Source organism: Denticeps clupeoides, chromosome 7 (genome assembly GCF_900700375.1).
Source record: "Denticeps clupeoides chromosome 7, fDenClu1.1, whole genome shotgun sequence".
Lineage (NCBI taxonomy): Eukaryota > Metazoa > Chordata > Actinopteri > Clupeiformes > Denticipitidae > Denticeps > Denticeps clupeoides.
This window is the reverse complement of record NC_041713.1, coordinates 19,689,782-19,705,060: the sequence shown is the minus strand read 5'-3', so window position 1 is coordinate 19,705,060 and position 15,279 is coordinate 19,689,782. Positions and strand designations below refer to the sequence as shown.

At 42.5% G+C, this 15,279-nt stretch overlaps 1 protein-coding gene across 1 annotated transcript; it reads right to left on the bottom strand.

Annotated features, from left to right (window-relative positions):
* Nucleotides 1–786: 786 nt before the first annotated feature.
* On the bottom strand, nt 787–12,310 carry LOC114794547 (endoplasmic reticulum protein SC65-like). The gene is made up of 7 exons (XM_028987180.1): nt 11,713–12,310; nt 4,114–4,263; nt 3,843–4,014; nt 3,065–3,193; nt 2,205–2,350; nt 1,688–1,771; nt 787–1,334 (listed from the first exon to the last, which is right to left on the bottom strand). The coding sequence occupies exons 1-7, from the start codon at nt 12,175–12,177 to the stop codon at nt 1,185–1,187; spliced, it is 1,296 nt and encodes a 431-aa protein (XP_028843013.1). The 5' UTR covers nt 12,178–12,310; the 3' UTR covers nt 787–1,184.
* Nucleotides 12,311–15,279: the final 2,969 nt, after the last annotated feature.

Sequence of the window (15,279 nt, the reverse complement as noted above, 5' to 3'; positions counted from 1 at the left end):
AGTACATTGCCAATTGCATTTTAACCATGGAATGTCAAGTATAGCCAATATGACGTGTTGTCCATGTACATTTTTATAGATTTTGCCAATGAAAAGTTTAAAAAGAAAAATGAATAAACGCTGAACCATCAAATGAAATCGGATGAGGAGGCTGCTCTGATACAGACTGCATCAATTTTTATATGCCCAACAACATAATTTCTATAAATTCATATTTTCTAGTTCAATTTTTTTTCTGTACCCACCAGAGACGTCAAGTCAAGTCGCAGTTTAGTCAGACAATCAGAATTAAATAGCTGATTAAATGTTTAGTGGTTAATGCCCTAATTTCAGTATAATTTCAGGCTAATTCATTACCCAATTTATGCGAATTAGAGGATCTTTCTACGAACAAATCAGGATGTGGAAGACAGTACCCACAGTAGGGGCTCTAGAGGATTCTAGAGTCCAGGCACTGAGAACACAAGTTTGGTATGAGGCCCAAAAATGAAAGATACGACTACTAAAACTGCAACAGTTGCACTGAGCTACAGCCACACATTCACCTTATTTGTTCACTAAATAAATAAAAATGAATAAGCACAACAGAAGAAGACAACATTAGGATGCTAATGTGCTATAATATTCCCAAACAATGCTATGTTTTGGAGATGCTTTTCAAAGTCACTGAAATCATTCCTGCTTCTAAAATATTAAATTCAAGAAAAAGTGCAGATACAGTACAAAATATTTTTCATTTTCTTCCAAAAAAACCCCCCAAACTTTAAAATACCAGACAGGAAAGTGTAAAACCAACTTTATTTTTAAGTTTATTTAATCACAAATAGACCCAACATTTCACAGCAGGTGCTATTCACTGGCATGTAACATCATCACCATCATCAATAAAAAGAGATTGGGAGGTCTGAGTAACAGGAAAAGATCTGGAGATGAGGACAGGCTATTCTGCGTCGGCCAGTAAAAGTCACATGAATGGTGATGGAGACTTCGTCAACCCCTCAACATCTCATTCATATACACCTGCAGAATGAAACCGACTGACCAGTTCTCATGATCTTCTGATTATCTCGATTTTCCCAACAAACATGACCCAAATATGATGTTGTAGGACAAGGTAAGTTTTGGACCCTCATAAAAGCAACTATTTACAGGCACAAGGTAATGGTGTGTAAAGCATGTGTGTGTTATAAGTCAGGCTCCCCTGTGTCCCCTTTGGTTTTGGGTTCTTGCCACCATTCAGCAATGAAGGACTCCTCATAATCGCCCACCCCCTCAAACTCTGCGTCTGGGGGTGCAGAAGGACCAGAGACCACTTCTTCAGGGCTCACTATACCCTAAAGGGAGTAAAACACACACAAACACAGTCATTTTCTGGTTGGTTAACCTTCCTTTGGGCTTCAGCATCTCCCTGACAAATATAACATCTCACTAAAGATAAACACTCACACACACACACACACACACGCTGTTACTCAGTGCATCCTCTTTTCCTTTCACACATCTTTAACATGACCTTTACTCAAACACTGCCATTGATGACCTTCCTGTGAAATGCGTTTACACAACTACGGGGACCCCATGAAAAACTTTAATGGCGCACACACATGTAACACTGATTCACGGAGATTCTATCCAGAATGTGTATCATGATAATAATATTATTTACTTGACATGTTACGTGCATTACCTCATCATCTGTCTGAAGGTAGTTCTGTGCAAAATCCAGCATTTCCTTTAGCTTGATTGTCTGATTAAAGTACCGCACAGCTTCCTGTCATTTAAACACAAGGAGATTTTATTTTAAAACCAACAGTCTTCTGATCAGTAGGTTTTTTTATGTATATGTTGGTGGCCTAGCGAGTAAGTAAGCACACCCGCAGTTGGAAGGTTGCCGGTTCGATTCTCGAACCGCCAACGTGGCACTGAGCGAAGTATACTGCTCCCCGGGCGCCTGTCATGGCTGCCCACGGCTCACCGAGGACACATTTGCAGAAGACACACTTTGTTGTGTGCACCGTGTGCTGTGCTGCAGCGTTCCACAATGACAATCACTTCACTGTCCCTTTTTATGTCCAATTCCTCATTGTAGTTTTGGTTTAAATCCCTCGAGTAATCCGCAGTTAATAAGCATCATAATACACCTGCTGGTGCCGTATGTCATCACAGTCTGGTGTCTGCATGTAGGAGGCTGTGTGTGTACTCACCGGCCGCGGTTTAAAATGTTCTTCCTCTAGGCCCCACTGTTCTCTGTAGAACCTGTAATAGACCATGTTTTTCTGCATCACCTCATCCGCGGGGTCAAACAGCATGTAGCTCGCAGCACATGGAGCTGCACTTCGTACATCGTTTACTACAGAGAGAGGGAGAAAGACAACTTTCACTTCGTTAAATCCACCGACCATTTTTACCAACATATTTTTCTCTTTTTTCCCCCCACTCATGTAATAAGAACCGATGTGTCTTTGGTTGGACTGAAAATGTCCAGATGTGGTATTAGATTTGGCTCTAGAATGAAACAAGCTGTTCCTAGATTTCATGGCACCTGCTGGTAGTGTGGTGAGAATTGTCCCGTCTGGGGAGCTGCAATAAAGAAAGTCAATTGAATTTATCCAAGTTTAATTCACCATGCGCATGGGGGGGACTCGCAAGAAGAAGTCCCCCCGTTAGTAAGTTCACAAGCATAGTGACAAGGACACCATAGTGCGCCTCTACAAGGACACCAGAGCCTGCCTTGTGTCCAGCACAACACGCTTGTTAGGAAAACATCTTAGCCTTGTACATCACCAAGGTTTAAAGTGAGATACAGTTGTTTTCTGACTGTTCCATGACCAAAGGTGAAGCACGTGGCCTACACATTTCTCCCCTCTACAGTAGCACTGCTGAGTAAAGGGCGGTCCAGCCAGCAGCGGCTAGAGAAAGCCAAACCTAATAAACACAAGGTGTACCAACTAGGTGGGCATGTCCATTTAAATGGGTGGTGTAAGTGTGCCTATCCACTTTAATCCTGTGAGCGGTCCTGTGTGTGTGTGTGTGTGTGAATATTTAATGCAAATATAATACTCACGCTTATAATAAGCAAACTGCATATAGTGATACATGGTGGCAACAAACTTCTCCACAAAAAAACCACCAACGTTGGGGGTCAGGTTCTGCTCACACTTCACCTTGCACTTCAAAGCATCCAGGTAGAGATCTGTGAAGCGTATCAGAGGAAAACGGATCCAGCGGTCCTAAACATTCACAAGTCTCAAAAGCTAGGAAGCTTGTTTTCTTTTTCTTTTAAGTCAGGCTTGTCAGGAAGTTTGAAGCAAGCTTCTGTTGGTTGCTAGAATGTCATATTTAATGTGGTTTTAGTTAAATGGCCCTCAAACATTTTAAGCCACATGCACAACACACTTTTAAAACTGCCCTTTATCATAAATGTAATATCAGGTTATTCTCAGTTTTATATCTTCTGACGATTTCTCTGATGTACTTAATAAACATCAGTCAGTAGAAAACGCTGTCCTTACAAGGCGCGTGAACTCGGCAGACTTGCAACACATTCGTTGAGTCTGCATTCATAACTCATTAATAAGCCTACCTAGGAGATTGTAGAAGGTGTTTTATTAATCTATTGCTACAGTTTAATGTGCACATAATCATACCAGAAAAATTAGACAACAAACATCAAACGTGGCCCTCAAATGGTAGAGAACATACAGAAAATTAATTGATTGATATTTAAGATGTGTAAGTATTGTAGATACCTAATATGTGCACTCTGTAATAACAGCTTTCTATGTAGTCATTCATTATATATTAAACCTTCATTTATTAAAACCACATTAAAAAGCACCTACCTGCTAACGTGGGGTAAAAGTCCTTGAACTCAGTGACCTCAAATGATCCCTCACAGGTCACGGAGCAGAAGTCGTAGAATTTATAATACTCAGCAATGGCCTGTTCCATGTTGTGTGCACTGTTACTGAAATCCCCGGAGTTAAATAGCTTCACCGCCTTCAGAAATATACTCTAAAATTACAGCAAGATTACAATATTGTGAATATTGCGAATATTACAGAATAAAGCAGGGAAGGCTGTACAGTACGTGGCTTCATTTGAAAGGCTTACTTCGTATGATCTCTCCTCATAATCCACTAGATACTCTTCAACGTCAAAGAGACTCTTGTAATAGTTCATGTTCTTCGTGAGAAGAAGGTCTCCGGGGTTCCTTTGCAAGAAAGTATGTGCAGCAGACACGGCCTTCTCCAGATGATTCAGCTGGGAGGAGGGGAAAGACAATATTATGGGTTCAGAATAAAAAGGTTCTTCTTACAGGAAGCTAAAAAAAAGGCTTGATATCCAACTTTATATATCTATTCAACACACACACAGGATATTGACAACGGTTTCCAGGACCATTATCAGCAACAATTAGTTCCAATGGACTGTTAACTAATGAAGTCTGTCACTTTAAAAGCTTCATTGATTATTATTTCAGTGATCTTAGTAAAGCTGAAAACATTTGTGATTGTCAAACAAGTGATTGGCATTGTGAAACAGCACAGCACATGGTGCACACAATAAAATGTGTCCTCTGCTTTTAACCATCACCCTTGGTGAGCAGTGGGCAGCCAAGACAGGCGCCCGGGGAGCAAAACTAGTACATGTCTAAATGACCACAAATCTTTTAAAGGTTTTAATGTGCCAGTTTTCATCAAACCATTCAAGCGTTGGTATTTTACATTTATATCAAGCACTGTCTGTTTAAATCATTTTAAAAGAGCAACTTTATCTCTCTCTCTAAAATATATATATCTGCATATTTGCAAAGCGGTACAGTAACCTATGAGCAGCTCTGGAACAAGGACGCCTTTTTAAAGTTCTTTACATGTCGGTGGCCGCGTTCCTGTGTTCCTCAGCGTTCTGCTCTTTTTTAAGTTCTCTACGTTCCCGTGTTCCTCAGCGTTCTGCTCTTTTTTAAGTTCTCTACGTTCCTGTGTTCCTCAGCGTTCTGCTCTTTTTTAACTTCTCTATATTACTGTGTTCCTCAGCGTTCTGCTCTTTTTGAAGTTCTCTACGTTCTGCTCTTTTTTTAAGTTCTCTACGTTCTGCTCTTTTTTAACTTCTCTATATTACTGTGTTCCTCAGCGTTCTGCTCTTTTTTAAGTTCTCTACGTTCCCGTGTTCCTCAGCGTTCTGCTCTCTTTTAAGTTCTCTACGTTCCTGTGTTCCTCAGCGTTTTGCTCTTTTTTTGAAGTTCTCTACGTTCCCGTGTTTCTCAGCGTTCTGCTCTTTTTTGAAGTTCTCTACGTTCCTGTGTTCCTCAGCGTTTTGCTCTTTTTGAAGTTCTCTACGTTCTGCTCTTTTTTGAAGTTCTCTACGTTCTGCTCTTTTTTAACTTCTCTATATTACTGTGTTCCTCAGCGTTCTGCTCTTTTTTAAGTTCTCTACGTTCCCGTGTTCCTCAGCGTTCTGCTCTTTTTTAAGTTCTCTACGTTCCTGTGTTCCTCAGCGTTCTGCTCTTTTTTAACTTCTCTATATTACTGTGTTCCTCAGCGTTCTGCTCTTTTTGAAGTTCTCTACGTTCCCGTGTTCCTCAGCGTTCTGCTCTCTTTTAAGTTCTCTACGTTCCTGTGTTCCTCAGCGTTTTGCTCTTTTTTTGAAGTTCTCTACGTTCTGCTCTTTTTTTAAGTTCTCTACGTTCCTGTGTTCCTCAGCGTTCTGCTCTTTTTTAACTTCTCTATATTACTGTGTTCCTCAGCGTTCTGCTCTTTTTGAAGTTCTCTACGTTCTGCTCTTTTTTTAAGTTCTCTACGTTCTGCTCTTTTTTAACTTCTCTATATTACTGTGTTCCTCAGCGTTCTGCTCTTTTTTAAGTTCTCTACGTTCCCGTGTTCCTCAGCGTTCTGCTCTTTTTTAAGTTCTCTACGTTCCCGTGTTCCTCAGCGTTCTGCTCTCTTTTAAGTTCTCTATATTACTGTGTTCCTCAGCGTTTTGCTCTTTTTTTGAAGTTCTCTACGTTCTGCTCTTTTTTTAAGTTCTCTACGTTCCTGTGTTCCTCAGCGTTCTGCTCTTTTTTAACTTCTCTATATTACTGTGTTCCTCAGCGTTCTGCTCTTTTTGAAGTTCTCTACGTTCTGCTCTTTTTTTAAGTTCTCTACGTTCTGCTCTTTTAACTTCTCTATATTACTGTGTTCCTCAGCGTTCTGCTCTTTTTTAAGTTCTCTACGTTCCCGTGTTCCTCAGCGTTCTGCTCTCTTTTAAGTTCTCTACGTTCCTGTGTTCCTCAGCGTTTTGCTCTTTTTTTGAAGTTCTCTACGTTCCCGTGTTTCTCAGCGTTCTGCTCTTTTTTGAAGTTCTCTACGTTCCTGTGTTCCTCAGCGTTTTGCTCTTTTTGAAGTTCTCTACGTTCTGCTCTTTTTTGAAGTTCTCTACGTTCTGCTCTTTTTTAACTTCTCTATATTACTGTGTTCCTCAGCGTTCTGCTCTTTTTTAAGTTCTCTACGTTCCCGTGTTCCTCAGCGTTCTGCTCTTTTTTAAGTTCTCTACGTTCCTGTGTTCCTCAGCGTTCTGCTCTTTTTTAACTTCTCTATATTACTGTGTTCCTCAGCGTTCTGCTCTTTTTGAAGTTCTCTACGTTCCCGTGTTCCTCAGCGTTCTGCTCTCTTTTAAGTTCTCTACGTTCCTGTGTTCCTCAGCGTTTTGCTCTTTTTTTGAAGTTCTCTACGTTCTGCTCTTTTTTTAAGTTCTCTACGTTCCTGTGTTCCTCAGCGTTCTGCTCTTTTTTAACTTCTCTATATTACTGTGTTCCTCAGCGTTCTGCTCTTTTTGAAGTTCTCTACGTTCTGCTCTTTTTTTAAGTTCTCTACGTTCTGCTCTTTTTTAACTTCTCTATATTACTGTGTTCCTCAGCGTTCTGCTCTTTTTTAAGTTCTCTACGTTCCCGTGTTCCTCAGCGTTCTGCTCTCTTTTAAGTTCTCTACGTTCCTGTGTTCCTCAGCGTTTTGCTCTTTTTTTGAAGTTCTCTACGTTCCCGTGTTTCTCAGCGTTCTGCTCTTTTTTGAAGTTCTCTACGTTCCTGTGTTCCTCAGCGTTTTGCTCTTTTTGAAGTTCTCTACGTTCTGCTCTTTTTTGAAGTTCTCTACGTTCTGGTCTTTTTTGAAGTTCTCTACGTTCCTGTGTTCCTCAGGGTTCTGCTCTTTTCTGAAGTTCTCTACGTTCTGCTCTTTTTTTTAAGTTCTCTACGTTCCCGTGTTCCTCAGCGTTCTGCTCTCTTTTAAGTTCTCTACGTTCCTGTGTTCCTCAGCGTTTTGCTCTTTTTTTGAAGTTCTCTACGTTCTGCTCTTTTTTTAAGTTCTCTACGTTCCTGTGTTCCTCAGCGTTCTGCTCTTTTTTAACTTCTCTATATTACTGTGTTCCTCTACGTTCTGCTCTTTTTTTAAGTTCTCTACGTTCTGCTCTTTTTTAACTTCTCTATATTACTGTGTTCCTCAGCGTTCTGCTCTTTTTTAAGTTCTCTACGTTCCCGTGTTCCTCAGCGTTCTGCTCTCTTTTAAGTTCTCTACGTTCCTGTGTTCCTCAGCGTTTTGCTCTTTTTTTGAAGTTCTCTACGTTCTGCTCTTTTTTTAAGTTCTCTACGTTCCTGTGTTCCTCAGCGTTCTGCTCTTTTTTAACTTCTCTATATTACTGTGTTCCTCAGCGTTCTGCTCTTTTTGAAGTTCTCTACGTTCTGCTCTTTTTTTAAGTTCTCTACGTTCTGCTCTTTTTTAACTTCTCTATATTACTGTGTTCCTCAGCGTTCTGCTCTTTTTTAAGTTCTCTACGTTCCCGTGTTCCTCAGCGTTCTGCTCTCTTTTAAGTTCTCTACGTTCCTGTGTTCCTCAGCGTTCTGCTCTTTATTACTGTGTTCCTCAGCGTTCTGCTCTTTATTACTGTGTTCCTCAGCGTTCTGCTCTTTTTGAAGTTCTCTACGTTCTGCTCTTTTTTTAAGTTCTCTACGTTCTGCTCTTTTTTAACTTCTCTATATTACTGTGTTCCTCAGCGTTCTGCTCTTTTTTAAGTTCTCTACGTTCCCGTGTTCCTCAGCGTTCTGCTCTCTTTTAAGTTCTCTACGTTCCTGTGTTCCTCAGCGTTCTGCTCTTTATTACTGTGTTCCTCAGCGTTCTGCTCTTTATTACTGTGTTCCTCAGCGTTCTGCTCTTTTTGAAGTTCTCTACGTTCTGCTCTTTTTTTAAGTTCTCTACGTTCTGCTCTTTTTTAACTTCTCTATATTACTGTGTTCCTCAGCGTTCTGCTCTTTTTTAAGTTCTCTACGTTCCCGTGTTCCTCAGCGTTCTGCTCTCTTTTAAGTTCTCTACGTTCCTGTGTTCCTCAGCGTTTTGCTCTTTTTTTGAAGTTCTCTACGTTCTGCTCTTTTTTTAAGTTCTCTACGTTCCTGTGTTCCTCAGCGTTCTGCTCTTTTTTAACTTCTCTATATTACTGTGTTCCTCAGCGTTCTGCTCTTTTTGAAGTTCTCTACGTTCTGCTCTTTTTTTAAGTTCTCTACGTTCTGCTCTTTTAACTTCTCTATATTACTGTGTTCCTCAGCGTTCTGCTCTTTTTTAAGTTCTCTACGTTCCCGTGTTCCTCAGCGTTCTGCTCTCTTTTAAGTTCTCTACGTTCCTGTGTTCCTCAGCGTTTTGCTCTTTTTTTGAAGTTCTCTACGTTCCCGTGTTTCTCAGCGTTCTGCTCTTTTTTGAAGTTCTCTACGTTCCTGTGTTCCTCAGCGTTTTGCTCTTTTTGAAGTTCTCTACGTTCTGCTCTTTTTTGAAGTTCTCTACGTTCTGCTCTTTTTTAACTTCTCTATATTACTGTGTTCCTCAGCGTTCTGCTCTTTTTTAAGTTCTCTACGTTCCCGTGTTCCTCAGCGTTCTGCTCTTTTTTAAGTTCTCTACGTTCCTGTGTTCCTCAGCGTTCTGCTCTTTTTTAACTTCTCTATATTACTGTGTTCCTCAGCGTTCTGCTCTTTTTGAAGTTCTCTACGTTCCCGTGTTCCTCAGCGTTCTGCTCTCTTTTAAGTTCTCTACGTTCTGCTCTTTTTTGAAGTTCTCTACGTTCTGGTCTTTTTTGAAGTTCTCTACGTTCCTGTGTTCCTCAGGGTTCTGCTCTTTTCTGAAGTTCTCTACGTTCTGCTCTTTTTTTTAAGTTCTCTACGTTCCCGTGTTCCTCAGCGTTCTGCTCTCTTTTAAGTTCTCTACGTTCCTGTGTTCCTCAGCGTTTTGCTCTTTTTTTGAAGTTCTCTACGTTCTGCTCTTTTTTTAAGTTCTCTACGTTCCTGTGTTCCTCAGCGTTCTGCTCTTTTTTAACTTCTCTATATTACTGTGTTCCTCAGCGTTCTGCTCTTTTTGAAGTTCTCTACGTTCTGCTCTTTTTTTAAGTTCTCTACGTTCTGCTCTTTTTTAACTTCTCTATATTACTGTGTTCCTCAGCGTTCTGCTCTTTTTTAAGTTCTCTACGTTCCCGTGTTCCTCAGCGTTCTGCTCTCTTTTAAGTTCTCTACGTTCCTGTGTTCCTCAGCGTTTTGCTCTTTTTTTGAAGTTCTCTACGTTCTGCTCTTTTTTAAGTTCTCTACGTTCCTGTGTTCCTCAGCGTTCTGCTCTTTTTAACTTCTCTATATTACTGTGTTCCTCAGCGTTCTGCTCTTTTTGAAGTTCTCTACGTTCTGCTCTTTTTTTAAGTTCTCTACGTTCTGCTCTTTTTTAACTTCTCTATATTACTGTGTTCCTCAGCGTTCTGCTCTTTTTTAAGTTCTCTACGTTCCCGTGTTCCTCAGCGTTCTGCTCTCTTTTAAGTTCTCTACGTTCCTGTGTTCCTCAGCGTTCTGCTCTTTATTACTGTGTTCCTCAGCGTTCTGCTCTTTTTGAAGTTCTCTACGTTCTGCTCTTTTTTTAAGTTCTCTACGTTCTGCTCTTTTTTAACTTCTCTATATTACTGTGTTCCTCAGCGTTCTGCTCTTTTTTAAGTTCTCTACGTTCCCGTGTTCCTCAGCGTTCTGCTCTCTTTTAAGTTCTCTACGTTCCTGTGTTCCTCAGCGTTTTGCTCTTTTTTTGAAGTTCTCTACGTTCTGCTCTTTTTTTAAGTTCTCTACGTTCCTGTGTTCCTCAGCGTTCTGCTCTTTTTTAACTTCTCTATATTACTGTGTTCCTCAGCGTTCTGCTCTTTTTGAAGTTCTCTACGTTCTGCTCTTTTTTTAAGTTCTCTACGTTCTGCTCTTTTTTAACTTCTCTATATTACTGTGTTCCTCAGCGTTCTGCTCTTTTTTAAGTTCTCTACGTTCCCGTGTTCCTCAGCGTTCTGCTCTCTTTTAAGTTCTCTACGTTCCTGTGTTCCTCAGCGTTTTGCTCTTTTTTTGAAGTTCTCTACGTTCTGCTCTTTTTTTAAGTTCTCTACGTTCCTGTGTTCCTCAGCGTTCTGCTCTTTTTTAACTTCTCTATATTACTGTGTTCCTCAGCGTTCTGCTCTTTTTGAAGTTCTCTACGTTCTGCTCTTTTTTTAAGTTCTCTACGTTCTGCTCTTTTTTAACTTCTCTATATTACTGTGTTCCTCAGCGTTCTGCTCTTTTTTAAGTTCTCTACGTTCCCGTGTTCCTCAGCGTTCTGCTCTCTTTTAAGTTCTCTACGTTCCTGTGTTCCTCAGCGTTTTGCTCTTTTTTTGAAGTTCTCTACGTTCTGCTCTTTTTTTAAGTTCTCTACGTTCCTGTGTTCCTCAGCGTTCTGCTCTTTTTTAACTTCTCTATATTACTGTGTTCCTCAGCGTTCTGCTCTTTTTGAAGTTCTCTACGTTCTGCTCTTTTTTTAAGTTCTCTACGTTCTGCTCTTTTTTAACTTCTCTATATTACTGTGTTCCTCAGCGTTCTGCTCTTTTTTAAGTTCTCTACGTTCCCGTGTTCCTCAGCGTTCTGCTCTCTTTTAAGTTCTCTACGTTCCTGTGTTCCTCAGCGTTCTGCTCTTTATTACTGTGTTCCTCAGCGTTCTGCTCTTTATTACTGTGTTCCTCAGCGTTCTGCTCTTTTTGAAGTTCTCTACGTTCTGCTCTTTTTTTAAGTTCTCTACGTTCTGCTCTTTTTTAACTTCTCTATATTACTGTGTTCCTCAGCGTTCTGCTCTTTTTTAAGTTCTCTACGTTCCCGTGTTCCTCAGCGTTCTGCTCTCTTTTAAGTTCTCTACGTTCCTGTGTTCCTCAGCGTTTTGCTCTTTTTTTGAAGTTCTCTACGTTCCCGTGTTTCTCAGCGTTCTGCTCTTTTTTGAAGTTCTCTACGTTCCTGTGTTCCTCAGCGTTTTGCTCTTTTTGAAGTTCTCTACGTTCTGCTCTTTTTTGAAGTTCTCTACGTTCTGGTCTTTTTTGAAGTTCTCTACGTTCCTGTGTTCCTCAGCGTTCTGCTCTTTTTGAAGTTCTCTACGTTCTGCTCTTTTTTTGAAGTTCTCTACGTTCCTGTGTTCCTCAGGGTTCTGCTCTTTTCTGAAGTTCTCTACGTTCTGCTCTTTTTTTGAAGTTCTCTACGTTCCTGTGTTCCTCAGGGTTCTGCTCTTTTCTGAAGTTCTCAGCGTTCTGCTCTTTTTTTTGAAGTTCTCTACGTTCCCGTGTTCCTCCGCGTTCTCCTGTTCTACCGGGCCGGGGACGTGGCAGCTGCGGCCGCTGCAGGAACGGCCCCGGCGGTAAACGGTGAGTAAACGAGCCGGGCGCAGGTACCTGGTAGTAGGCGTACTGTAAGTACTGGTACGGCGCCCTCTTCTCGAAGGCTTCCAGGGTCTCTTTTTTGGGGTACGTCAGGGAGAAGACCGGGAGGTCCGACTTGCACTTCTTGAGGCAGGACGCCCGCCGCAGGACGTGTCCCACGACGCGCAGCGCGCCGTCCTCCAGCAGGGCGTCGCGGTCCCGGCCGACGCGGCTGCAGTTGTGGCCGCAGTGCGCCTCGGCGTCCTTCAGCAGCCGGTGGAGGCGCAGGCTGAGCTCCAGGAGGCGGACGCTCTCCCGCCAGTTGGCCGCCGCGTACTGGTCCAGCGCGGCTCCGTACGCGGACTCGAGCGGCATGAGGTCGGACTGCGGGAAGCTCCTGAAGCTGTACTTCTCGTACTGGGCTCGGACCGGCGCCGCGCACCAGAGCACCAGGGCCGCCCACAGACAGACGCGGGACCACGGCGCGCCGAGACGCATGGTGCCCACAGCAGCGTCCCGCACCGAGGAAGGGGCGCTTACAGGCGCGGGGACATGTCGCCTCGCCGTGCGCGGCGCGGGAGGAGGGATGGAAACGTGGACGGGAGTTCCTCTGGAGGTCTCTGGGGGGGAGGCGGTGAACTCCCGAAAGGCTGCTGGGTCCTAAAGCCCGCGCTGTACAAACACACGGCGACATTTCATCTCGCCACTGCGTTCATCTCATTTGTTCCTAGTCGAAACGAACATTTCTGAAATCAGGTTCAAATCCCACCATTGTGTCCCTGAGCAAGACACTTAACCCCGAGTGTCTCCAGGGGGGGGGACTGTCCCTGTAACTACTGGTTGTAAGACGCTCTGGATAAGGGCGTCTGATGAATGCTGTAAATGTAAATGTCTATTGTAGTTTCCATTTCAGATCCACAAAAATTGTGGATGAACTACATATGTCACAATTATTCCAAAATTTTGTTCCTATCCAAATGTAAAAATGTGATGTATAATGAATATTGCAGTCAGTGCTATGGGCAAGATGGGTGGCATCGTGGTGGGGGGCGGTAACGCGGGCATTGGCAACTTTTTTGCCGCCGAATGATTTTCTATTCCCCGTTTGCGGAGAAAATGAGGGCCCTCTGACTGCGATTCTCTGACGGGCTGGAGCGGCATCTGATAACCAGCTAACAAAACAAAACATGATGCTGTTGGTTCCACCATAAAACTGCTCAGCAGGCTGCAGTACCCATATTACACATGTAGGGGGTGTAGTTGAGCGAGGTGTGAAGCCAAAAATCTGTTTCAGAAATAAAGAACATTTTAAATCTGTTGATCTATGTGCCCACACAAAATCCAGAACTATTAGAAATGGTATGAAGTGTTACCTGTCTGGCCTAACATGGTTTTCACAGTATGTCACAATGCCACAGAAGAAAATGCAAACTGATTTTGCACACTAAAGTGTCTATTCAGCTTTTGTATAACCCTGATCATCTGAATTATCAAGTGGGGGGGCCATATGGTATATTTTTAACCACATTGTATGTTTCTGAACCTTTTATGCTCTTTCAACGAGATCATGCGCTCACATGCACACCTGCAGAAAACTCCTTAGAGGTCGAAGGCCAACCAAGATTTGGGAGGAATGGGAAGAACCGAGATAAGACTAGCAAGGCCAAATAAATTATGGGGAGGTTCGGAATGGCCCGAAGAAGGCCTGACTGTCACAACTGGGTGTGCTCTTGCTAACGCAAAAGATACTGGCTGGGCAACAGCAACCAGGAACTAAATTATGATGACGGATGTGCAATTACTTTTACTGAACTCACACACTTAAAACTTTTACTATGGGTCTAACTGTGTTTGCGTGAAGGAGAACAGAGATATTTGTTGGAGACACATATACATATATACAAGCACTATACATATATGCATGCTATATTTTGAACACTTATTTGTAAACTGAAGTTATAGAAATGTAATATGAATTGATCTTTGTTGTATGCCTAAGCACACGCACACAGAGGGGACAAGGTCTGTCCTTGAGGCCTTTAGCTGATTCCACACGGATCCTGGGCATGAACGCAAATCCTTTAACAAGCCCCTGACACATTTTAACTAACTCCACATGTGTTCATTCATAGTTTTGATGCCTTCAGTGAGAATCTACCAATGTAAATGGTCATGAAAATAAAGAAAACACATTGAATGAGAAGATGTGTCCAAACTTTTGGCCTGTACTGTACACACTAAACTATACTAACTAAAACTAAAGCTTTAAATACTGTGCAGGTTATCTCTATAGGAGAAAAGTAAAACTTTTCTGTACAATGAACAGGACATAAGTGGACAACATCATGTAGGATGCGTGTAAGTGGATATGTTGGATATTTCAAACAGGACACACAAGACAAGACAAACATGTGCAAAAAGAGCAGAACGTTAGAAGGTGCTTAATGTGTATTTTTGTTGAGTTTATCAGCGTTCTCGTGACGGTGGTGCATTGAGAGCTCTGACTGCTTTGGGGAAGAAGCTCTTGCATGTCTGGTAGTTACAGTTCTGATGCTGCGGAACCGTCTTCCAGATGGTAGGAGGGAGAACAGGGCATGTGAGGGGTGGTGAGAGTCCTTCATTACGTTCCGAGCTGGGAGATTGTGGAAGTGGAGCCCTTATGATGCGCTCAGCTGTCTTCACTATCCGCTGCAGGGCCTTCTGCTCAGCGACAGTGTAGTTCCCGTACCAGACAGTGATGTAGCAGCAGAGAACATCTCAATGGTCCCCCGGTAGAACGATGGGAGGCTGGGAGGAGGGAGGTTGGCTTTCTTCAGCTTCCTGAGGAAGTACAGATGTTGCTGGGCTTTCTTGGTGATGTTAAGGCTCCACGAGAGGTCGTCTGTCATGTGCACACCAAGGAACTCTACTGACGATGACATCCACCAGATGTTCCATCTCCTCTCTGTAGGCAGACTCATCGTTGTTGGTGATGAGCCCACAGCGGTGGGCTGAGCAGCATCCCTGTGGGGAACCTGCACTCAGTCTGAGGACCTTGGAGGTGTTATTTCCTATAGACACAGACTGGGGCCTGTCTGTTAGGAAGTCCAAGATCAAGCTGCAGAGTGGATAGCTTATTCCCAGCAGGTCCAACTTCATTTCAAGATCCTGAGGGACGACAGCATTGAATGCTGAGCTGAAGTCAATAAACAGCATTCTGGCGTAAATGTCTTTTTCTGGTCGAGGTGGGAGAGGGTTGTGTGAAGGAGAGAGGGTTGTGTAAATATGTCAGATATTTATAAAGAATAGAACAAACCTCTAAACACAGACACATTTATCATTTTTCTACTACTATCTTACTTGATAAAGCCCACTTACTTGATTACTTGACAAGGCCTATTTTGTCCCTAACATTTTCAAAAAAAAAAATGCAGTATTGCAGTATACAGTATTGAAGGAAAATGTAAAACCAGAAAGAATGACAGCCCATTCATCATCATCCATAACCTCTTGTAATGTGTGGATTTTGTGAAAGGCTTCTTTCCGATTCTCTTCCTGCTTGAATCTGGTTTGCAACATTTGCAGCAGCCGTATGGCAAGAGATTCCTTGAACGAACTACT